The sequence below is a fragment of the Lethenteron reissneri genome, chromosome 32 (assembly GCF_015708825.2).
Source record: "Lethenteron reissneri isolate LAM-NWPU_2019-01 chromosome 32, ASM1570882v1, whole genome shotgun sequence".
Lineage (NCBI taxonomy): Eukaryota > Metazoa > Chordata > Hyperoartia > Petromyzontiformes > Petromyzontidae > Lethenteron > Lethenteron reissneri.
The window spans coordinates 15,037,991-15,063,519 of NC_083810.1; the positions used below are offsets into that span (position 1 = coordinate 15,037,991).

A 25,529-nucleotide genomic window follows, 5' to 3' on the forward strand; every position below is an offset into this window, starting at 1 on the left:
TAAAAGCGTAAAGGCATTGATTTTTTTTTATATAAATGAGGTGATAATTATATTTAAATATAGCGTGTAAACACATTTTAATTGTACTGTCATGTTGTATATGCATCTTCAAAATAGGGGTAGATTTTTTTTTATCTCCAAAGAAGTTTATGTAGATGAGAAATATGTGAATTGACAATTATCTTGACGCTTGCAATGCGTGGTGACGTTTTTGACAAAAACACATTCCTTTGTGTGCACGCGCATATGAGCAGTCACAATAATTTACTAAGTGCTTATTACGGGGAAAAATCAAACATGGCATCATCACGTTACTTTCTGTATCTTTTGCATTTATCCTGAGGATTGTTACTGCAAGAGAGGAGCTGTGGTCTCAACCAAGCCAAGGCGATTGACTGCATGACTGCTTTCCAGTTGCTGGTTTCCGAATTAGTTGTTTTTAAGGCAAGAAGTGTTGTTCCAGTTTTAAAAAGATTAAGGGAATCAATAGGATGGATACAAAAATAAATACCCCCTGGAGGGAAATTAATCCGCTCATGACCTAGACAACGATTTACACTTTTTTCTATTAAATAAATAATATAATTACGTAATAACAAATCTTTCTGTTATTTTTTAAGTACAACCATTCTATTTTCAAGCTCACAGCCAGTCTATAAGTATAGTACGTCATGCTGACAGATTGGTGAAATACGCTCGCCATTTTAAGGAGATTACTTTGGGAGGGTTCCATTAAAAAGGAAGGAACAATCATGAGATGTTGTTAAAAACAATCTCAATCTACAGACCCTGTCGGTCCACTGCTGCATGCAGACCTGTCCACGCCATGCCGGTCACAGGGGCTTGGTTTCACCATACTTCACGTTGGCCAGGTCGGTGAACGGGGAGGCCCTGGAGCCGTTCCGATGGCAGTTGCTGCCGATGTCGGCCAGGAATGAAACTTGGGTAGCCGGTGGCATAGCGAAGTGCCTTATCCACTCACTGTGCCACTTCGCCCCCCTGAGCCAATGACATGGGTGTAGAGTTAATGAAATGATACGTAGTTATATGTTGGGAAATTTATCCTGGGTATGACGACGAATGTCTTAAATTGAATATGGTTGAGTTAGTAGCCCATACAGAGGAAGTCTACTTGTGCAAGAGGCATCGACGTGGGGAGCGACGGTGTGCCTCTGTGGGACAGCATAGCAAATAGTCTAGCCAGGAAAGCTTAATTGAATCTCAACTTATTCAAGAAGGTGCTGCGGTTTGGATGTTTATATTTTATAAGGAGAGATTTGCATGTGGAAGAGAATTGATGGATTCACAAACTCACTTGCTGTACTGTCATTTCCATGGCAGCCTCGCAGCCCATTAGATATGAGCTTTTCACAAATCTCTACGATCCACTAACTCTTGCATACAAAGGGCGGTACAACAGGTTTGCGCCAGCACCGCACTCTTTCGGTGCCGACTTCTCGCATTTGTCGGACTTCTGGGTACTCCGGTTACTTTTACACAAAATGAATTGGCCAAATATCTCATTACAGGAGTCTTGACACTCAGTGAGGCTTGTCTGGGCTACAAAGTAAATGAATGCATTGCCTCGGGTACAAGTCCGTTCAGAATAATCAGTGGCAGAAGTGAAGGTGGTCTTTTCCCGAATTGCCATTCCAACTGGCAAGCTGTGACCTTAATGGCAGAGATATTCCACAATGGTTTCATTTCCACGCAATTTAATTATGCAAATAAAAATATTCCCTCTTTCGCCTTGCAGATAGACTGAAGGGCGAAGGCCTGGTTTTGAGCACGCATTAAGGCTGGCATGGCATTGAATGGGTTGAGGTGGCCACCTTTGTCTTCCCAGTTCTGAAATGTGTACATTCTACATACTCAGGAGACACAGGACAAATTCAGCTCGCCACTGCGGTTGAACATAGCCAACCAGTGTGATGTGCTTACCACTTCCCTGCCATTCCCTGATAATCTCCACATGCTCACAGAAACACAGACCATAGGGGCAGTTGCCTATCACATGTGTACTGTCTTATACATGGAGGCATCCCATCGCCCACCCCACACCAGTCTTCGAACAGCGTGGCACAGCGTGGCACACTGCGGCCGTATTTCCTCGATGGCGGGGAGCGCTCATCTCTGAGAACCGAGGGCCTCCGTGGAAATTGCCTCATTTGCAGTCACAGCGTCATGCCGGAGCGCAGCCTCCTGCGTGACACTGTGCAGACCAGGCTGAGAGAGGGCACGCAGGAGTAGGATGGGAGGGGAAGGAGGAACAAAAAAATACGGGAAATGAAAGGGGGGGTGGGGGGGGGGAGAGATTCTGCGTGAGAGATACGGCCAACAAACGAGCGACCTTTAACGTCGAGGTGCTCAGCGATGCAGGCCACTTTATTCAACTCGTGTTCCGAGCCATTTGATTGAGCGATGCCCGCGACACTCTAGCGAGCCGGCGCGTAATGCGTGTGTTGCGCTGTGTATCGCTCTGCTCTCGCGTGACCTCACCCAGCATCAATTGGGCAGCGCTTTGCGATTCTTGGGTGTCGCATGATTTGAAATGGCTGCTGCGTGGCCAGATGCTGCGCAGGGTAAGCGTCTCTTGAGTGGACTCGAACGGCATTTCTAGAAGCTGGCCATGCCACTGCATACCCTTTCGCTGTTTTTATTAAAGTGCCATTATTATTTGTGGCATATATAACAATTATTTGTGTATTCAGCAGAACCTCACTGAATATATGAGATTCCTGTTCGAGAAATTTTCGACCATTTTATTTTCAGTAAGGGGCCATCCATTTAGTATGTACGCATGGAGGGGGAGGGTGGTTAACCCAAATGTGTATGCTTGCGTATGGGGGTCTACTGACAATGTACGCATCGGAAACGGGGGCGGGGGGTGAAGCCTCGATAATAATTTGTCTACATTGGTCTTAAAATGAGTTAGATAGTCCGGCTGTGGACTGTTTGCTTAAACACGTTAATATTCTTAATCCTTGATCGTTTCTGCGTGAATTAAATATTGGCCGTTCAATAGGATTCGGGGGGGGGGGGTGCATCAGGCGAACGTACGCAGGTGGAGGGGGGTGTAAAAGGTTCACGTGCACACAGGGAGGGGGGGGGGGTCAGGTATTGACAGATTTTGCATACGTACTAAATGGATGGCCCCGAAGTATTAATTTGACAATAAACCAAATTGCCGTGATATGGTGGATACCACAATAGGCAGCATTATAAGTTCCATGATAATAATATCGGTCTGACAAAATATAAATAAAATAACAAATTCAATAACATCGTGAAAATGAATGTCTTATCATGAAAATAATACTGTGGCAATCCTGCAAGAAGCCACAGTGCCCAGGGCTGCATTGTCCTACATCACTGTGCTTCTCGTGCAGTCGCCTGGGTTCAATACCCGGCTGGGAACAACAACACCAAAGACATGGTCTCTAAATCTCGACCGGGCTTCTCGGAGGTCATTTTGGCCTAAACTTGAGTGCACAATTCAGTGGGGAGACAAAAGTAGCCAGGCATGCGTGGAGTTGGTCTTTCCACCTCATTACACATCTGCAATACTTTCCTTAATTGGTGCTCACTAACATCACTTAGCCAAGCAGTCGATCAGGCTAAATGGGGGATCTCTGGCTTCTGTGTGAGTGGAATCTCTTTCTTCCAGTGCTCCTCCACTTCTGATCAATTTGAAATGGTAACTGTTAATATATTCCATCACGCAAGTTAATAAAGCGAGCCCCTCTCTTTGGGGAGCAGAAACAATGAGAGGCACTTGGCAGCTGCTTAAGCGGAGGGTTTTACATTTAATTTAGAGCAGAAGAACCCCGTTCACAAAACGGTCATTATGGGGAACTTAAAAAATAGAATGACATCAAATGTATAGTGCTGGGGCATTAGAAACAATGTAAAAAAGTGAAACTGAAATATAAATTGCATTGACTGTAAATGAGTTTGATGCACTCACTGATATAACAGAATGATTGCCTCTTGCGTTATATTTAAATTCATCACTGGAGTGACACCAGTGGGGAGGGTCAAGCAAAAACTCGTCGATGATAAACTTGCCAAGCCTCTTTTGGGCTGCCTTGGCTGTTATCTGTGTAGTCGTGGGTTCTATTGAGGCGCACACTTGAATCTGGAGGCAACACGTTTTATTTACTTACACAACAGGTAAGTCGACACTCAACGGGATAACGACTAAGGGTGGTGACCACCACAGATAGCTACATAACCACACACGGGAACACGATATAATCGGCTGGGTCAGCTAACACTCTGCCTGGCTCTCGGCGGCTTGTCTGATGCCCGAAGACCGAGGACTTGGCTGGCGAATTCCATTCCGTGGGACAGCAACCACGACAACCCCGCCTGCTTCTCCGCACCGGCTTTTATCCCCCCCCGGCGTGGGCGAGCTCCTCCCCTGGCCACGCCCCATTCCAGAATCTTCTCGAGAGTTCTGGCTCCCCATCACGTGTCCCTCTCACCCCCTTTGGGGGGTAGTCCCTTCCACCTCGTCCGGTCACGTGTCCTCAAGGGCCATGTCCTCACCCGCCCTCCCTCTCACCGTGGCCAGGGATATGCCCCACCACTCCTCCAGGACCATTCGTCACTGCTGCTGCTCTCTAGTGACACCTCGTATGTCACTACATATGAACGGATGGGAGTTGTTGGTAGGGATTCGCTGGATGAACCGATGGTTGTTCATGTTATTGTTGTACAACTTTGATATTAAATTTAATATTAATGGTAGTTTGGTAGAATTTTGACTTAAAACTTTCGTGACTGCAGGAATTCATATTCTATGGTTCTTTCGGTAAAGTCACGTAGATAGAAGAAAAAATGATAACAATAAAATACAATTCCCTTAAGCTCAAGAGTTGTTGACTTCCCTTGTCTTCATGTAACTCTGTACAGCATGCGTGTATGTGTATCAACGTGAAACTTATTTCTCTGCGCTTGGTTTAACATCCCGACTTTTCAAAGGTGTGCTGACTTGCCCGTACGTGTGTGGATTTCACATAGACGTGCGGGTTGTGGTGGTGTATTCAATAAACACATAAGAAGTCTTCAGAGCGGCAGGGCTATATCTTCAATGAAATTAGTTCCCCGTGCGATGGAAGCACCTTAGCAGCTGCTTTAATGTGGCATATCGCTCAGCACCACAGCTGCACCGGCCCGGGCCTGCAGATCGTCACTGCTTCTCCCGAGCACTGCTGTACAGGTCAGATGATCAATACTTGGACGAATTGAAGCTCTTAATGGCCATAATAATCCCTGGGACCAGTATTGCCTGCGAGCAATTCTGCCCAGATACGGACCTCGTTATCACTCGCCGAGGCTGTGTCCATACTGCAGAGCCTCGAGCTGTGTTTACGGTGGCTCGAGAAATGCGGCACAGAAAATATAATGCTGCCCAACGGTGTCCTCTTGCATTTATAATGTGCACATAATATATATTACATCTGTTGTAATCCATTTCCTATATATTATTCACTTCAAACAGTATTCTAGTGCATTTCACGATGCATTATAAAGCAATATCATGTTTGGGCCCTTTTGTCAATACACTGCTGGATGAGGCCTCTCCACCCCGTTTCAGTTGTGAGGGTTGTTTGACCATACTTCACCACGACGGTCAGTGTGGGTTAAGGGGTGGGGGTGGAGAACCAGTTCAGTAATTTGCCACTGATGTGAGCTTGGCAGGAAATCGAAGACAGGTGACCGAGTTCAGTGCCGTGTTCTATTCACTCCACCCCAATGTACGTTACATACTGCACAGCGTATTCCAGTTCATGTAATAAACATTACACCCTACTTAACGAAATTCTAGTGCATTTAAAATACATGATATACTATGTCATAATATTCTCAGTGCATTTCGCATGTGTTATTACTCGCAGTGCTCACTCAACTCACGGATTCCTGGATTTACACCTCAATTTGGCAGCCAGCACTGAACTTGTATAAAATATGTAGATCCTGATCTATTATATATGGACGATTGCTACTGAAAGACTGATATTAATTCCTATATTTCAGAAGGATAAGAAAGCTGAAATTTGGTTTTAAAAAGTAACATCACTGTTTGAGGCTCTTATGCCTGTAACTAGAAAGAAGAATTTTAATTTATTTTCAAATTTGGGCCCAGCAAAGATGATAATGATTGACTTCGCTGATTGTCCAAGGCTCTCATAGAGGTTCACATTGTCTTACGTCTCAAGCTAAACTGTTAAAAATATGATCCCTATTATACAGTGAACCGAGTTATTTGCTTCACAAGCAGTGTGAGCCTGAAGCCGATAAACAGCAAGCTAAGCCCAATCCTGGTTGTGATTGGGGGCGTACGAGTAACTGGATATACTCAGCAGCGGCATTTCATCATCACCACCAGCTTTAATGATGCGTGACAAAATCGACACGATGCAAAGAATAAGCTGACATTTTCACAGCCCGTGTGTGGCAGCAGCAGCCCGGTAGCTGAGGGATCTTCGAAAATCGTCTATTTTTGTTTGCTCCCAGTGTCTTCAGCAGCAGCAGCATTCAGAGCTTATAACTCCGTGTGCAGTGACACATTTTGAAGTGGTGTTTCTAAAGCACTGAAAAACTTGCAGGCTGGGAGAGAATTCCCACCCAGCTACTGGCAGCTGACAAGTCAGATGCCATGGGACCGTGAGGTCAGCTGGGTCTACAGAGTCATCACGTAAAGAAATAGAACACCCGAGATGTATGGCTCCAAAGGTAGCGGCATTCCCGAGCACCTTATCCAGGAGCTGTGTGCCAAGCTGATTCATGAGGAGGGGACCCAGTGTTGCGAGGGACGCTAGTTAGGCTGCCTGTTATTTTTCGTGCTGACTTTACACTGAGCGTACCTTGTGTATGTAGGTATGTATGTTGAACTTCTTTCGCACCATACATATCCAACCATGGTTATCGGAGGTACGGGGGAAGGACAACAAACTAAACACAAAGCACTTCTGGTTGTCCAACATTATAGGCACTAGTGGTCCAACATCTTGGAAATATTCTCAAGGTTCTGTATCCGTGATGCCTCCTCGCATCCCAGCTCTCCATTCACCGCACATTCTCCTCTGCTCGGTTATAAATCGGACAGAGTGGGCGGCACGCGGCTGTCAGTTTAGTCGAGGCTGGGTTGTAGGTGTGATCCTGGGAGTTTGAGAAATATCGATCTTGGATCCACATCGCATCTCCTGTGCATTTAATTGTTTTCTAGCATTCAGCGCTCAACCTCAAGTTGATTTCTAAGCCATTGCTATTTGTTATGACACGGAATATGTGAGTTGCAGCGTGGAATGACCTTAAACATAATTGATAATGGACTTTTGGACTTTTCTGTACGTTGTGCCCTCGCATAATATACCAAAATCAACTCTGGTTTTAGCCCAGGGTGCTTGTTCAATGTTTAAAATATGACTGCTCCGGTTTTTGTCATGCGAATTCCAACATTCTGACATGCTGTGAAGTGGACATTAACGATCTTGACAATCATCATTCGAAAAGTAGGCTCTTATTTTTTGTCACGTGGTGGGGTAAAATGTGGATACTCCCATCTGTTTCAGCGTGCCAACATCGGCCCAAATACCCTCGAGATGGGCTGTCCACAGCTCCCTCTAGTGGGAGCCTCTGCTGCCAGCAGTGGCATGAGCAGGCTATTTCAGGGCTACACCAGTGTAGACACCTGCGGGCAGGTGGCGACCGTGTTGATCTAGGTCGACTCGGTCTCAAATGTGTAAACATCGCCACTCAGGAGACAAAGGCAGCCGAGCGTGGTCCCGGCCACCCACCACCTCGTGTGCCGTGCCGGCCTTCATGAGCGCGACTCGCTAACAGCACTTGCTCCAACAGTCTGTTCAAGCTGCACGGGGGATCTGTCTTTGTATCTGCAGATGAACCTGCGGCTCATCCTTGTGAGCGGGCGGACCAAGGAGTTCCTGTTTGCTCCCTCGGACTCGGCGGCTGATATCGCCCGGCATGTGTACGAGAACTGGCCAGTCGGTGAGCCCCGCACGCCGTACTCAACTGCCACTGCTCTCTGTTGCGTCTTTGTGCAACAGTCAGCCCCATTGTAATGCCACCTCGTGTGTGTGTGTGTACGTGTTTGTGTGTGTCCTGCCACGTGGGGAGCGGTAGGGTAGCGGTTAGAGCACTGCGCTACAAACCCGGCGACCCAGATTAAATTCCTGCTCACAGCCACCACCAGTGACTATTATCTGAACCGGTCCTGGGCCTCCACTAGGTCGACTCGGCCTCAAATGAGTACCTAGTTCGGTATGTAAGTTTCGCCACTAGGGAGACAAAGGCGGCCGGGCGTGGTGCTGGCCACCCACCCCCTTCCTGTGCCATGCCGGCCTTCATAGGTGCTCGCTAACAGCACTTTCCTCAACAGTTTGTTAAGGCTACACAGGGGATCTTTGTCGTTGTCTTTGTCCTGCAACGTGCCGGTGCTGTGATTGGAGCCATCGCGTTCATGAAGTCACCGATTCTGATCCCAGTATAATATCAGCGCTGCGTAATGAGAGATCGAAAGTGGTTGTTCAGTGGAATTATTGGCCCCTACCAGATATGGACTATACGATGTTTTAAGTAATCGATTACTCAGAATCAGATTTTTTATTTAGACTGGAAGAATCCGATGAGCTGTGAAGCTCTTTTTCAGATGTCCAGTAGTGGCGAGTCATAAAGTTACAACAGCAAACAATACAAAAACCGACATTAAAATATAGGAACGCTAAGAAAGTAAAAAAATATAAATAAATTAAATGTATAAGAACAAAATGCATAAAACAGTTCAAGAACACACCAAGACAACCCAGTCCCTCAATAAAATTGTACATTAAATGTTTACTATCGATGCATGGGTAAGGATCAAAGTTATAAATCAGTCCTATTAATTATTCGACGGATCAGAAAACTCTAAAAGAGTTGGGAGGGGGGGGGGGAAGTCTTACCTTTGTTCCCACGTGTTCCGCTGGGCTGCCCATTATATGTGTAGTGCTCTTAAATGAAGACACACTACGTGGTTAGGGGCAATCCGTGTATTAACACTTCCCTTAATCAGAACCTTTTCGGAGCTGGTTCTATAATTGTTGTAGACGTCCTTGTCTCTACGTAACCCCCTAGACACGAGGCGATTGCAGCTCCACGACCCGACCCACCGAACATTACTCACTCAATCGACCCCAGTCATCTCCGCGCTCCCCTTTTATCCTGGTGCGCGCTCTATCCCCCTAGTGGCAGATATGCTGTCATTACACTCGACCCTCGATCATCTCTGCGCCAGATCTTTACTCAGGTCTGCTTGCCATTTATTCACTTGTGCTCTCCTCTCTATTCACTCTCTCTCCACTCCACACTTCCACCCGTGGCGGGTACACGCTACACCCTGTCCCTTCACCCCTTCCTCAACTACCCTGTCAGGGCTACCCCTCGGTCTCCCCTCTCGTCTTCTCCAGGCGGGAGGTCAACCCACACCGCCCGAGAGCGAGGTCCCACCTCCTCAGCCCGTAGCCCCCCCCCTCTTCTCTCTCTGCCCGGGACATCTTCCTTCCTCTCTCTCCCGATGTCCCCCCTTCATATCCCCCCTCCCCGGGGCCCCTCCCTTCCGCCAGCTCCCCCCTTGGCGGACGTCTTACGCCCCTGCTCCCATCATGCGTCGACCTTCCGCCACTCATCCCTTGGCCTGCACCTCTTCCCGCGCTCACCTCTCGTTGTGTACTCGCGGTACTCCTCTACATATGTATGTTGAGCTTCTTTCGCACCGTACCTAACCAACCGCGGCTAAGCGATGATGCAAGTTTCTCAAATTCCCCCCGGCAGTAGAGATGGGTCCAGCACAGTCAATCGGCACGTCAAGTATGGCGGGATAAAGTGTGGATATCCCCACCTCTTCCAAGATGTCTGGTCAACTTGAATGGGCAGGACAAATACCCTCTAGAGGGGCTCTACAGAGCTCCCCCTATTGGAGGGTCGTCCACCATCAGTGCCGTTGGGAAGCAAATTTCAGGGCGGCACCTTTACCTTTACGATTAAAGAACAAAGTTCAGCACTTGTTTTTCCCAACCACCGTCCATTATTTCCCCTTTCTGTGTTCACAAAACTGTGCATACAAATAATTGTGCATGTGATAATTAGCTGTAAATTATATGCTAAAGATATGCTTGTTGAAGCAAAGAAAAGACGTGGAAACAAAACAAAAATTCCACGGGGAAAATCAAGTCAAGAAAACGCGTCGACTCTTGAATCGAAGGACGACTCCGAACCGCGGGAGTTTATCGAACTGCTACGTACCGTGCTCACACAAGTCACCTGTTCTCCACAGCCGCATTGCAGCAACACACACACAGCCAGCTGCCTTGCAGAGTTTACCAGCATCGCTCTTATTTTATAACGGGGCCCATAAGTGACGACAGTGGTAGGGCACGGCTCTAAATTGAGTGCGAGTTTATAGGACAAAGATGCCGAGTTAATGTGCAACTGAATTGGTGCACATTCCGGAGCCGACAGGGCCAATAGCAACTCAGCACTTCACATAAACACGGCGGTTTAAGAGACTTGTGCACAATTAGTCCACAATCATTTTCCAGCTACAGTTGCACCAAGAAGTCTGCGTTGGTTATGAGTGCCACGATGCTTCATGGGGCTGACTTACCGGGCGTTGGAACAGGGGCATTCTTGATCACAGTGGCAGATTTAAACTCATCTGACACTCTTGTGATTGCACACCATTAGGTGCCCTCTTACAGGCCATTCCATTAGATTAGAACGGCACTTCTCAGCGTCGCTCAGGATTTCCATTAGAGCAATGGATGTGCTTCATCGGGGCATTTGCTCTTGTGCTGATGCACAGAGTGCAGATCCAATCTTAAAGGTACATGTTTATTCAAATGCCTTTTGAGTGAATCATCCAGAAAGCACACGATTTCATCAGACTTCGCAAGCTCAGCAGGGCTTGAGCCCAGATAGGACATGGATGGGCGATCGTCATTGCAAAAAACAGGTGTTATAGGCTGCTACAAAACTGTGTTGCACATAAGAGGGCAGTACAGAAAAATCCAATGTATTTATTTTGAAATGCCCATTGTCTATGCTCCCAGTCGTCACCAACCTGTACTGACCAGTGTGGTGAAGTATCGTCAAACACTGCCACGGCCCACATGAAGAGGCCCTCATCCAGCACTGGATTGACAAAAGAGCAGTTTGTGTCCATGTTTCTACCAGACAGCCGTAAAGCTCAGAAGTATTTTAATTTATCGAGGAAAGATTCACCGACGTTGCATTTCCACGACCATAAGAAATCAAACTCATCCCGTGCTGGATCGTTCTTGGAATCCCTCAGCATGGTCCACGTCTCATCCCAACGTTTAGTGCGCCACGTGGCTCTTTGGAATCGGCCTCTTCTCCACTCCCTTCACTCCACAGCCAAAGGGAAGCGATCATAAAACAATAAACATAATATACACACACACTAATTTTAAACAAAGTTTTAATCATACAGGGGTTAGGTTACATGATCCCAGGCTAAAATCCTGAAGTTGACCAAGACGAGGGACATCACTGACCAGCATCTCTCTTCCACGTTGACCCCTTGACATCACGAAAGTTTCAGAGGATGGCTCGAGTAAAAGCGTGCAACAGTTACTCGCTCAGCAAAGGAAGCCACACGGCCCGATTGGTCTTGGCTTAGCCCGGTAATGGTACCACGAAGACCTTGACAAAGCCCACTTGCCTGACTTGTGATCCCGACTGGCTCACTTTCCAGTGGTGGTTGGAACAAGGCGTGCGATGTTTGCCCCATTCTTTAATCACAGATTGAGTGTTTTGAATTTGTGGGAGGAAGAAAGTAGTGTAGGATTCTGACCGATGTCCCAAGCCTGCTTTACCCCATTGGGTTTCCTTCCTTATGCAGAACACTAAATTGACCAAAACATTCATGAGCAAGGGTCTTTATTCACAGATGATGCCTTCCTGGGGAAATAAAGAACAGCGTGTGTGAGCAAAATCTTCACGCAGTGGGCAAACCTGTATTTTGGGATACTTTGGTTTCCCATCAAAGGAGCATCTGTGACCACTCCAGGTGAGCCCTTCTCACCCTGCCTCTCTCTGCCACTACATGCCCGTCTCCTGGGGCTGAGTACAATTGAATACATTTTTTAGAAAGCTGTTTTGCTCACCGTCTTCAAATTCACTGGACTACACGAGAGCCTTTCTAACAAACCAAAGATGAAAGAATATTAAGTTGTGCATTTGTATAGCGAGTTAAAAGATAAAGCCTCCTCAGCTTTGATTTTGTAGAGGCCATGCATTACCCTGGCTGATAATTTGGACCGTTTAATTTTCGGTATGCCTTTAAAACAATAAAATATCACCGTGTGACTATGGGTGAAATGATAAAATATTACAACCACGCTCACTGGAAATGTAGCTGTAGGAATGCTGTGAGGGCCGGGTGTGAGTGGTGTGAGCGGTTGGAGCTGTGGCTGTCGCCGTTACATCACAGACACGCCGCCGCCACCAGTTGTTTGTTGCGAAATCTTCCATCCAAAGAGAACACCGAGCTGCAAGCCACGGTTGGGTTTGCAGCAAGCGAGGAGGAGCCCCTTGCGGTCGCTCGCGCCGACGTGCGCTGGGATCCTGACGTGCGCTGGGATCCTGACGTGCGCTGGGATCCTCTGCTCCATAGCAAGAGGCGACTGTGCGAATCTCACAGGGGCTGATGTCGTCATTTTAGTCCAGCGTCTTCACAGTCGCATTCTCGTCATCTTCCTGTAATCTAGTTACAGAGTTTAATTTCCCTGCCCCTTTTACAGAGTGGAATAGAAAATATATAAGATGTACATTTAAGAAAACCACATTAGGCTTATTCAGTATTCTTAGTTATTCAATTTTTTTTATAGTTTTATAAATAGGGTCATTTTATTTCAGCTTTCTAATAGAGGTGTAGGTCTATATTCACAGCAGAGGGCCGTGCGACAAAATGCAATATTGTACTGTACTTTGATCCAACGTCTATGCTGCCGTCTTCACCCACCCACACCGACTGGCACGGTGAGGTATGGTCACGTACCCCCATGACCCATACAGCATTGGAAGGAGGCCCTGATCCAGCAGTGGATTGACAAAATGACCTTATGTGTAGGTGTAGTAGAGGTGTGACGATTTTTTCATGAATTAGTAGCGATTCTTAAGCACTCGTGAAATACATTGATGGGACGTGTAGGAATCATTGTTTTTCAATTCATTTCTGTTGTATATGCTGGGTTCATGCGAGCCCTGCAGCCATTAGTGTCTGCTGCATTCACTGAATTGTAAAATAAAAATCTCCTTTGGAAACATGACCCTGAATCCTAACAATTTAATCGCTTTGAGTGGCAGGGAAGTAGGAGTCCTTACCCTGCTGATGTTTCTCGCATTCATTCAACATGATAAGTCATGCAGGCCCTTTTGGACCCTATGCGCTTAACCTTCAACAATGCGACTTCGACCCCGATGAAGCTTGGAGAGCTGAATGAAACGAACTCGCAAACACCTCGTGAAAGACCTAACGCAGAAGATCTCTGGGTTTGATCTTCCACGAAGTTCATGGTCCACCTTAAACACCATCAACTGCACAAACCATGGCAGATGCGGATACCTGATGCACAAATGGAAAATTAAAAGTTCTCCAGTGTCCGACTGTGGTCATCCAGAACAGACCGTACAATATATAATGACACAATGCCCGATCCACAAATACGAAGGAGACATCACAGCGATACACAACTCTGCTGCTGCTCCTGATGCGGTTGTCTGACTGGGCCACCTGAATGTGAAATTGTTGTTGTTGCTCTGCATCTGCATCAGTCGTACGAAAGAATAAGATTCGACTTCCTGAGGCGTCATCAGAAGTCGTCATTAATGAATTGGTCAAGCACCCCAAGACTGATGCCTCCCAAAGAGTTCACAGCAATTTTTATGAGGATCCACTTTGGTAAAGGACTTTTAAAAAAGTGATACAGCCCAATAATGTGTTCATGACTTTAAATCGCTTCATTCATGACAATACAGAAGACGAAAAGGTAACGCAATTATAGGAATAAATAAAAGAATGCACAATCCTTTGTCAATTCACTACTGGATGAAGGCCTCCCCACACGGTGTTGGTCTTGGTGATTATTTGAACATACTTCACCACACTGGTTCATGCAGGTTGGTGAAGCCCAGGATAAGGTCAGATCTCACTCACCACTTGATGTAAGCCGTGGCCAATCATCTAATTCAGGTCGCTGTGTTTGTGGCGCAGTGGTTAGTGCACCGTGCCACGAACCCAGCGACCTGAGTCCTCCAGAAACATCGGTTTCAGTGGATTGCAAAGCAAATGTAATACAATACTTATAATAATCACGTAATTATTGTAGTGTTTAGGGTCCTCATTTGGTCTCATTAATTTTGTCCAAGAGCTCTCAAAATGATCTGAACTCGTTGCAGTTCCAATAATTCCTGGAATTTAACTCAGATCGCCTGCCACAGCTAACATCCGTAGCAATCAACTGAACCAGTCATGGGCCTTCTCTACGTCGACTTAGCCTTAAATTAGTACCTGGTGCTGTGTGTGAATAACAATACTGTGGAGATAAAAGTGGCTGATGATGGTGCTAGCCACCCACCCCCTCGTGTGCTGTGCCGGCCTTCATAGTTGCTCGCTAACAGCACTTGCCCCAACAGTCTGTTAAGGCTATACGGGGATATTTGTATTTGTCCACATGTGTTTGTGTGTGTGGTATAGACTGGGAGGAGGAGCAGGTGAGCAGTCCCAACATACTGAGGCTCATCTACCAGGGCCGGTTTCTGCATGGCACCGTCACTCTCTCAGGTAACGCAGATGAGCAGCGCATCGTCTGAACGAGTTGCATTTCCAATAATTACCGCTCATGATAAACTGTCTCTGTCGTTGGAATGTGGAATTCCAACCACTTATTCAGTGCCACCACTGGTGATGACAAGAAGTCCAAATGTTTTTGTTTTAATATCCCTCCTGTGACATTTTTACCAGGCTGCTGTACTATTTGATGGCAAACGTTTACAATTTACTGCAAGAAATTCTTGAATAACTTCACCAAAGAAGGCTGCAGATTTGAGTAAAATGTAACATGCAAAAAGTTTTCCGAACAAATTAAACTTGTATTTTGAAAGGACACTTTTTAATTACGGTTGCTGGGTATGTCTACCTCGGGCAGTAATTGAATGTACACATCACTCCTGGCTCAAAGCTGCCAGTGAAATCGTGCTCCACGCCATTGGTCTCTTTGAGAAAAATGTACGCATGCAAATCTATTTCAACAGTTACAGCTGGGTGGCTTATTTATGAGTATACTCGCCAATAGCCCAACATTAAACAACATTTTTTTCATAATTGCCATTGTTTTGAAAGATTGCACATAAAAGAGTCTGGGATGCAGCACAGTGCTGGGGCTTGGGTGGTGTTTGGCCAATCTACTCATTGATTTGTATAGTCGGGTGTTCATTGCCAGCACTGCAGTTTTAGAGCCTGTCAGAAGATCCTGTGGAGCCACACGGAAACTTTAATTTAACGAAACCGATGGATGGCGTAATAATGGCCAAAGGAACCGCATGACCTCTGGTGAGAATGAATGAAGCCCGGGATACCTGCTTTAACCTCAGACTCTTTGTATTTGCACTGTACATAATGAGAGTCTGTGGATCGGGGATAAGGGATTGTTGGAAGGGATAAAGAAGGGAGTGGATGCAGTAGGAGTTATGACGACCTTGGAGATGGAGCTCTTATGACAAAGGTAGAGTGCATTTAACTTTCTGCAAGCTGTCGACTGCTCGGGATGAATGAGGCTGGATCCGAGAGCAGTCATTGCATTTTGTATTTTGGGGCTTTTCTAATCGGCGTGCTCAGAATTACCTTGGGCTGTGTGACTCCACCATGAAGTGCAACGGTTTGTTATTCAATGGAGCAGATGGATGATCCTGGACAAGGTGTGACTGCTGTATGGGAAGATAAGTGCTATTCTTTGAGTATTTCGGTTAATTCACGTAGATAGGTTCAAAGAAAATAACAAAAAATAACAACACTACGACTTTTCGACCACAACATAAGCAATCGTCCTGACGATCGCTTGTGTTGTGATCGAAACGTCGTAGTTTTTTGTTATTTTCTTTGAACCTATCTACGTGACTTTACCGAAAGACCCAAAGAATATTAATTCCTGCAGTCACAAAAGCTTTAAGTCGAGATAAGTGCTGTCCCTTCATCACCACGTTTATTGCTTGGTTGAGATGGTGCTCCATAAATTCAACGTGAAGACACTATCGTTAACTTTCAGCCTTATTGTGCAACCAGCAACGATTAAGCAACTGGCTTGGCAACGTTGTAGGAGCACAGGACAGTCCCGTCACCTGCAACAGCACCTCTCCGACCATCCTTAATGGCACAGATGAGCCTTATCCACCAGCGGCTATTGTACACCCCACTAAGCCTCATCCACCAGCGGCTATTGTACACCCCACTAAGCCTCATCCACCAGCGGCTATTGTATACCCTACTAAGCCTCATCCACCAGTGGCTATTGTATACCCCACTAAGCCTCATCCACCAGCGGCTATTGTACACCCCACTAAGCCTCATCCACCAGCGGCTATTGTATACCCCACTAAGCCTCATCCACCAGTGGCTATTGTATACCCCACTAAGCCTCATCCACCAGCGGCTATTGTATACCCTACTAAGCCTCATCCACCAGCGGCTATTGTATACCCCACTAAGCCTCATCCACCAGCGGCTATTGTATACCCCACTAAGCCTCATCCACCAGCGGCTATTGTATACCCTACTAAGCCTCATCCACCAGCGGCTATTGTACACCCCACTAAGCCTCATCCACCAGCGGCTATTGTATACCCCACTAAGCCTCATCCACCAGTGGCTATTGTACACCCCACTAAGCCTCATCCACCAGCGGCTATTGTATACCCCACTAAGCCTCATCCACCAACGGCTATTGTATACCATACTAAGCCTCATCCACCAGCGGCTATTGTATACCCCACTAAGCCTCATCCACCAGCGGCTATTGTATACCATACTAAGCCTCATCCACCAGCGGCTATTGTACACCCCACTAAGCCTCATCCACCAGCGGCTATTGTATACCATACTAAGCCTCATCCACCAGCGACTATTGTATACCCTACTAAGCCTCATCCACCAGTGGCTATTGTACACCCCACTAAGCCTCATCCACCAGTGGCTATTGTATACCACACTAAAACACATGCACACACAGATCCTTGCGCATTCCTCCCAGCCCAACTTTGCCATCCTGGCCATACGAGCGGTTTCTGGTTTTAAAACCCGGAGCAATTTTCGCTGAAAATTTCCTTGAGTGGCTTTGAGCCGTTGTGCGAATCAAGCGATCCACTGGGTGCCGTTGTGAGAAGGAAACGCTTGTACGCTGATGGTGCCTCTCGTCGCTTTCCTGCTGATGGTGCCTCTCGTCGCTTGCACTGGGGCTGAAAGTGCTCCAGCTGACGGCACCGTGCTCTTCATTCCCGTTCTCCTCCCACCCCGCTCCCCACCCTGCCTCAGCTCTTAAGCTTCCCATGGGAAAGACGACGGTCATGCACCTGGTTGCCAGGGAAACACTGCCGGAGCCCAACTCCCAAGGTAATGGGGAGGGATGGGCACAAGGGAGGAGGGGGAGGATGGGTGGGGGGGTGCGACCGTAAGTCACATCGCAGATGCCGCGACGCTGCATTGGGAAAGTTGCTACGAGGAGGAGCAACACGATGGACGTCGAGCTGGAAATAATAACCAGGTTAATTTAAATAGCACCCAGTATAACAAAAATTGGCATGAAAATTACTGTGAGAGACCCTACCTGTGCCATCAAACCCTTTTCAGGGGGGCAATCATTCACCACGCCGTTCACTGGGAGCAGCCATAAACCTACGCGCATCACTATTCATGCTATTTCTCCATTGTATTTCTTTCCGCACTGCGCTGCTGCATAATTCACGAGAATGCGAAGAATAAAAGCAGCAACAGCATCAGCGATTGCTGAGGGCAAAGGTCACAGCCCCATTCCGCCAGCCCAGCACGAATTTATTTTTGCTTTTGTTAATCTTGTGTATTTTTCTCACTCGTTTTACCTTAACTGGCAATAGTCGTCACCTGTTTTCAGACCATAAATCACACCTCCCAGAGTGGGTGTGGTGAGATATCGTTGTACAAAGAAAGAGACACAGACTGGTTTGTTATTCTATAGATTTGACAGTTTCATCAATTAGTCAGTTCTTATATTCTAATAATCCACGTAGCTAATCGTGTATTTGTGAACAGATTAGTTTAATCATCACTGGTTTTTTATTGTATTTACAGTAAAAGTTTATTTCTCGAGCGCGATTTCAATTGACGAATACATTGCGTTTTACATTATATAAGGGACTAGCGGGAAGTACCCAGCGTTGCCCGGGTGAAAAAGACACGCACACACATCGACTTACACACACACACACATATGGACTCAAACGCACACACAGACTTACACACATATACAGCGACGTATCCACACATCGACTTACCCACACACACATCGACTTACACATATCAACTCACACACACATCGACTTGCACACATCGCCTTACAAAGATCCCCCTATAGCCGTTACAGACTGTAGGGGCAAGTGCTGTTAGCGAGCACCTATGAAGGCTGGCACGGCACACGAGGGGGTGGGTGGCCAACACCACGCCCGGCTGCCTTTGTCTCCCTAGTGGCGATGTTTACACATCGCACCAGGTACTCATTTGAGGCTGAGTCGACCTAGGGGAGGCCCAGGACCGGTTCAGATAATCGTCACTGGTGTAGGCCGTGAGCGGGAATCGAACCCGGGTCGCCAGGTTCGTAGTGCAGCGTAGCACTAACCGCTACACTACCGCTCCCCACTAGTCCCGTGCAGAGCCCCCGGCCTCGCCTAGATAGCCCAGCCGGCCGAGGTGGCACCTTGGCAGGCCGGGGCTGGGCCGCACTCCCCCCCCCCCCCCACCCCCGCCTTAGAGTAATAGTATGTAAGCGCTATAATATTAGTATCTACCGACCCTATTGTAGTAATTGCACACATTGGGGTGGGGGAGGACATCACACTTAAAAGAATGTCGCTCAGTGTTGTTGTTTTGTTGGATTTTTAACACGAATTAGAATTCCCCCCCCTTGCCGTCACAGAACTAGGGGCAACCACGTCTTGGCTTTGTCGCGCATGCGCAGTCGCGTGCTTTTGTGCGCGCTCAGCGGCATAAGGAAATAAATAAAACTACTTTAAAGTTGACAGATGCAAAATCGTAATAGTGCTGGCTCACCATGGGGCTTATCGCATGGTATGCGGCTACTTTTTTTTTACGTAAACCCCACGGTTCGCGAGCCAAATCCTTTACAAGTTTCGTCCACACACAGACAGACACACAGACACAAAAAATACGTTTATAGGTAAGATGCCGTCATGGAATATTGGTCATTGCACTGCACTTGCAATCCAGGTCACCGGTTCGATCTCCCAGCATGACAGGTGACACAATGGATAGGTTTCTAAAATATGCCCACTTTTGTCCACCTACCAGTCCAGTATAACTGGCTGCACCGCAGTTAATCCATCAGCAGGGCATGTGTGGTGGGGTAAAGTGTGAGTACTCCCACCCCTTTCAAGATGTCTGGCTAGTACAGAGGAGTAGGCCAAAGACACTCTAGAGGAGCTCTCTCTCACGGAGGTACTTACGCCAGGAGTGGCACAAGCAAGTAAATGTAGGGCTGCATCTTTACCGTTTTACATTTTATGTTGTATGTGAATGGTTTATGAAACTGTACAGCCATTATTGATTTTACATGCACCACAATGGCAAAACCAGTCATCGCTTTGTGAATGAAATTGTGTCAACAGCGCACGCAAGCGTGGAGAGGGTGCATCATTCCATGCCTCATGTTAACCACGCACCATCGGTCGATATGCAACTGCTGTTGGAACGATTCACTGCCATTGGCGATTCGATGATGCGTTGTTCAAATGGAGGAACCACTGGTGGCTGTAACCATTTCGTGAATGCATTACATAAAACACATTATCAACATCAGCCACTGTCAATCCACTGCTGAATGAAGGCCTCTCCAAGCGTGCCACCATCCCACATGACCCTGCGGTGTAATAATCCACTCGGCACCTGCACACGAGCTGATGTATTGCTCCATCTCCGAGATGAAAGTCCTCTAGGACGCGCGACATCCCTTGGCTGCCACTCCGTCATTGTTCTTGACCCAACGGCCATCGTCCCTTTTAGCCACGACGCGTTCTGCCCAAGCCTCAGTCGCTTATCTTCACAGTTTGAACGCATCAAACATATAATGCACAGGAATTGAAAAACATTGATTCTCACGCACAATTCAGTACAAGCATTATGAGCTCAACAATTCATATTAATGGATGAATTGCTAAATCAGCAAAAAGCCTCTATTCCACAATTTTTGTCATTTTCCTTGGGTCTTTCGATAAAGTCACGTAGATAGGTTCAAATTAAAAAAATTAACCCGTAAAAACAAAGTTTTTCACTATAAATCCTTTATATGCGTGGCGGCTAGAGTCCTCTTGTCCTCTGGCTTGAGATGGCTGCCACCTATGGGTCAGATGATTGTCTGGCAGCATTAAGCAATTGGTAATGAAATATTTTAAAAAAATTCCCTAAACAGTGTAAAATTTTGGAAAAAAAATTTCACGAAAATTAATTGTCACGCACAACGAGTCTGTGTGCAAAATGTCAGCTCGATTGGATCACAGGAAGTGGGTTAAAAAACGACCGAAAGATTTGCACGGTCGTAAGCAAGCAAGCAAGCACGCAAGCAAGCAAGCAAGCGAACTTAATATAAAGGATTTTAAAAAAACTACGACGTTTTGATCACAACACAAGCAATCGTCATCAGGAGGAAAGCTGCTGAATGCAGACTGTTTTTGTAGGGTGTAGTAGTCCTAGGGTCATAAACGAAGTGGGCGGGGCTAGTGATGTTAATGTGAGAAATGAGCGTGTTAATGTCAGATCGGAAAGCGGCGTCCGCGACGAGTTGCGCGGGTGGCTATGTTACTATGAGAGATTAGCATGTTAATATGAGAGATTATCATGTTAATATGAGAGATTAGCATGTTAATGACAGATCGCAGAGCAGCAACGTATCATTTCTTTTCATTACAGAGCGATATGAAGCTCTGAACTTTAAGCCCTTTTGACACTGGGAAAGAAAAATATACCCTGGTCAGCACTTACACTCGTGAACTTTTATTACGATTTTTAAATACAGGGAAGCGCTTGGTAGTTTTTTCACTTTCATGAAGGCCTACTTGCTCTCCGTTCCTTGTTTTCGTCTTAAATGCTTTTTAATTTGACAAAACAGGCGAGGGAATTTTTATTTGGCAGCTGCTATTCCCCAAGCTATCGTGTTCGATCGTCAAAAGTTTATTTTGGAAATCATGAGAATGGATACATAGACAGTCTGCACTCTCTGCCAGCAGTGAACACACTCATTGTTGATAATGAGTAAGACTTAATCATTTGATTTCACATGGATTAGTGTGATACGTCCGATGAGGTTAACTACCCAACCAAGGACTTGGATAGTCTCCACTTTCTCAGGGTCACACTGAGCAGGGTTAAGTTGGGTCTATGGAGATCATAATCCATTTTTATCCAAACTTGGCCCGCTCTTGGCTAATCTATTTGCACCAGTTACACTATCGTAGTTGCAGCTTGGTAACGAACGCCTCTGCGTCTTTTATACTTAAGTTGTCATTTAGGTTGTCATTGGATATAAATGGAAATGTTATCGATTGCTCCTGCTCTGGCCACTAGTAATCCTTAATATTCATGTCCCCATTTTCTTTGTGTTCTCATGACAATATATCATCGGTCCAATTCTTTCATACGTAAATTAAGATAGCGTTTCCATGGTTTTAACTGCCCCGATTGTTTTATTTCTGCAGTAGAATTATCTGACAAACTGATCAGGACCATTTTATCATTAGCTCTTCACATGCAAATGCTTTCTGCATCATCTCTGGTTTCCACTGCTGCACATAAATATTAGTTACAAAAAATGGAAGAGTGGAATAGTGGTCGATTGGTTAGCGCGCTGTGCTACAAACCCAGAAACCCGTGTTTGATTCCCGATCACGGCTAATATCAGTGGCAGCAATATCACAACTGTTCATGGCCTAACCCCCACCACGTACTCTTTGTAATAACCCACCGTTACGAGCGTGATGAAGAATGGTAAGAAACAACCCATGACCAACATGGTGTGGGAGGCCTTAATCCATTGGTGGATTTCGCATGTCTGAAATGTATTGTTTTTGTTACATAAAATAAATGTAAATAGATAGCACTTCCGATTAGCATGGTTTGGCTACGTAAGGTGCAAAACAAGTTTTACATACATAGCAGACATCAATATGTTGTGCAAAATATAAGTACCAGAGTAATGAAAGAACATGATGTGCCTGTGTGCATGCGTATGAATATGTACACTTCTATGCATGCGTGGCTTCTCACTGCGACCAGACCCCTGTTAATTGCAGTGTCATCATGTTTCACATTTGACCCCATGCCATTTCCACGTCAAATTGCCCAAGTCAGCTTGTTCCATCATCAGCCTGCACTTTACCGTTTTGTCGGAATCTTAATTTTCCTTCAACGTAGATACGTAGAACTTAAAAGAGCATCCCTTCGTTACATTGCAGGAACACGTCGCGTCAGCCACTGAACTCCATCAACCTCCTGGCGGTGGTTCCCTGGATTATTTGTCTTAATCCTATGCCCAAAGCAACAAGCATCAGGAAATAAACCAGAAACGCCTAGCCCTTTTTGCAAAAGTGCTCTCGTCACAGTGGCAGCATAATTAAAAGCCCCTTATGTCTGGGGTCATGGAGTTGCCATTGATGAAATGCACTCCTCACTCGCAGCGGAAGCATAACCACCCACGAGCCCAGCCATGCTGCACTGCTGTTCCTATAGGTAGTATAGGGTATTGAGATAGGGTTAGGCTTCATTATCGACTTAAATAAACGCAACTAATTAACAGACAAGCAACCAACTGATATAAATGTGATTTACATTTACACAAAAATAGTCAAATCTTGGCTTGTAACTAGAACAAATTATAAAATAACAAAAATCCTATATTTTGCCACCCAAATATTATGTTTAGTGCTAAAAACTTCTAATTATGTGATTTCTACCAACATTGAATCAAGTAATTTGCTTCCCGTAGAGATTGACACGAAACCCACGAGAGGAGGCAAAGTTTTTTACTCGTGACTCACACCGTGTGTGTATGTGCACACGTACAACTGTAATTTCAATGCACTACTGGATGAGAGCCACACCACAACATGCACGTTTTGGTGGGAGGAGTCATTTTACCATACTTGACCACGCTGGTCAGTGCAGGTTGGTGAAGATGGACAGCATGGATGTTGGAACGCGACAAAGCACAATGGGTTTTGCTGCACTGCCCTCTGCTGACGACGTAGGGCCACAGCAACAGGCTATGTTGTTATACAAGGTGGTCGCCCAACCCAGCGCTATCCAAGGTCGATCCTGCCGAACTTCCAAGATCTCATGAGATCTGGCACATTCCAGGTGATTTGCTCATAGGCAGTGTAAATATGAATACATATAAACATGCAATGATTCAAAAAAGAGCGTGCATCTTGTTTGCACGGTACGTATGTTGAACTTGTTTCGCACCGTGCTAATCGGAAGTGCCAGGAGAAGGACAACAACCTAAACACAAACATCAGAGTACACGTGAGCAACGCGTCGTTGTCGTAATCTCAATGCCCGGCTAATGATGGCACAACGGCCCTGTTTTGTTCTGTGCTCAGGTCAGAGGAACCGTGGCAAGACGGAGGAGAGCAGCTGCTGCGTGATCCTTTAATCGCACCTCGTGGAAATGAAACAAAACCAGCCATCAGCTTCTGCTGGCCGCTTCCCATAAATCACCTCCCCATCTCTCCCTCGGGAGTACATGAGGCTGTGATTTTTAGGGATGTGGAGTGCAGTGGGGAGCTGGGGTGGGGGTGCTGCAGTTATGGGGGGGGTGAGCGTGTGGGGGTGCAGTGGGATGGGGGCAGGTGTTGTAGGGTAAAGCTCGTTTACCTTTTCAATTCAGAGTTGTAATTTACGATGAAGATAGCCGGGGGGGGGGGGGGAGGGGGGGGCAGCAGACCGCCCAGTCCCGTTTAGTCCCACGCGATGTCAGAGGTATACAGTAATGTGAACAAGGTCACTTTTCTCATGCTCTTCTTATTTAAACGGATTGCTCCAACGGCGTTTGGAGGAAAGAAGAAGAATAACCGGAGCTGTGGCAGGTGGTTGGCTTGAGGGGGGCGTGTGTGGAAGAGCAGGCATTGTGGGTGCCCCGAGGCATTGCCCATTGTGCTGCTTTTCTCCATCCCATAATAAAGCCAGTGTGGTGTTATTAAAGCAGTTAGGTTTGCGCCTGTGTGTATTTGATTGAGTCCTATTGAAGCTTATCTCCATTAAAACATAACTCGCTACAATCACCTGCCAGAAATAGAATAACTTTAGACGATTGTTGCATTTCACTGTCGTAGAGGAGTGTACACTGGGGTTTGCAAATACTGTTCCGTACTTAGCTAGCCGCTGGTGTAAGACCGGAGAAAATCTCACCGCATTTACCATTAACACACTTGGCCTGACTGTGACAGAAAAATGTGGCCTCAGAACCAAGGATTTGGAGCACTGCTTTTGTGGAACGTGGACCAGAGTTCTGACCACATCTCATCGTGAGATGTGATGATTGTAAGTGACCCTCGTGAGGGGAGAGAGAGATCTGAAAAAGCCATTGCCAAAAATGTTATCTATATATTTTTCTGATGCTCGGGCAGTGTTAAATGATGGCTGTGATGATTTTTTTTTTGGCCTGAGCTTATAAACTACTGCCAATGCAGTTCTATGTTTAACTTAACATAATATGAGAGTATTTTCACCTGTATATTCCAAGATATCGATTTTAACTGAAACCATATTCAGAAACAGATCCTATGATGGTTGTAGTGCATTGTACAGCATTGCCTAAAATGGGCAAAGATCTTGTTTTCTCATATAGACCAGAGGGACAATTGCTGGCGGTGAGCATCCAGCAAGGCCAACAGGGTGGTGTGGCCGACACACCATGCATGCGTCTCCCCAATGCTGATGTTCACAAACCATAGCAGGTGCCTGTTTAAGGCCGAGTCAACCTGGGGAAGGCCCAGGGCAGCCTCGGATATTCCTGCCTAGAAATCAAACCCAGGTCACCTCGAAAATATATTATAACACATACACACAAACAACCATCTCTTATACAAGAGAGACTGAGGGGCAAGTAGCTTATAATGAGTACCTATTATAAACAACACGACACACAACAGTGGTGGGGCTGGCTCCATATTTGCCCGGCCATATTTTCTTT

At 46.2% G+C, this 25,529-nt stretch overlaps 1 protein-coding gene across 2 annotated transcripts in view; it reads left to right on the plus strand.

Moving 5' to 3' along the window:
- UBL3 (ubiquitin like 3) overlaps positions 1-24,144 on the plus strand; it is a 126,467-nt gene extending 102,323 nt beyond the window's left edge. The window contains exons 2-5 of one of the 2 annotated variants that reach the window (XM_061564112.1): positions 7,908-8,016; positions 14,783-14,869; positions 17,612-17,689; positions 23,938-24,142. In XM_061564112.1, the coding sequence (XP_061420096.1) occupies positions 7,908-8,016; positions 14,783-14,869; positions 17,612-17,689; positions 23,938-23,990 (327 nt within the window). In that variant the 3' untranslated portion in view covers positions 23,991-24,142. Of the gene's footprint in view, positions 1-7,907; positions 8,017-14,782; positions 14,870-17,611; positions 17,690-23,937 lie in introns of both variants that reach the window. The other variant, XM_061564113.1, reaches the window with a different exon arrangement.
- The last annotated feature ends 1,385 nt before the right edge of the window (positions 24,145-25,529 follow it).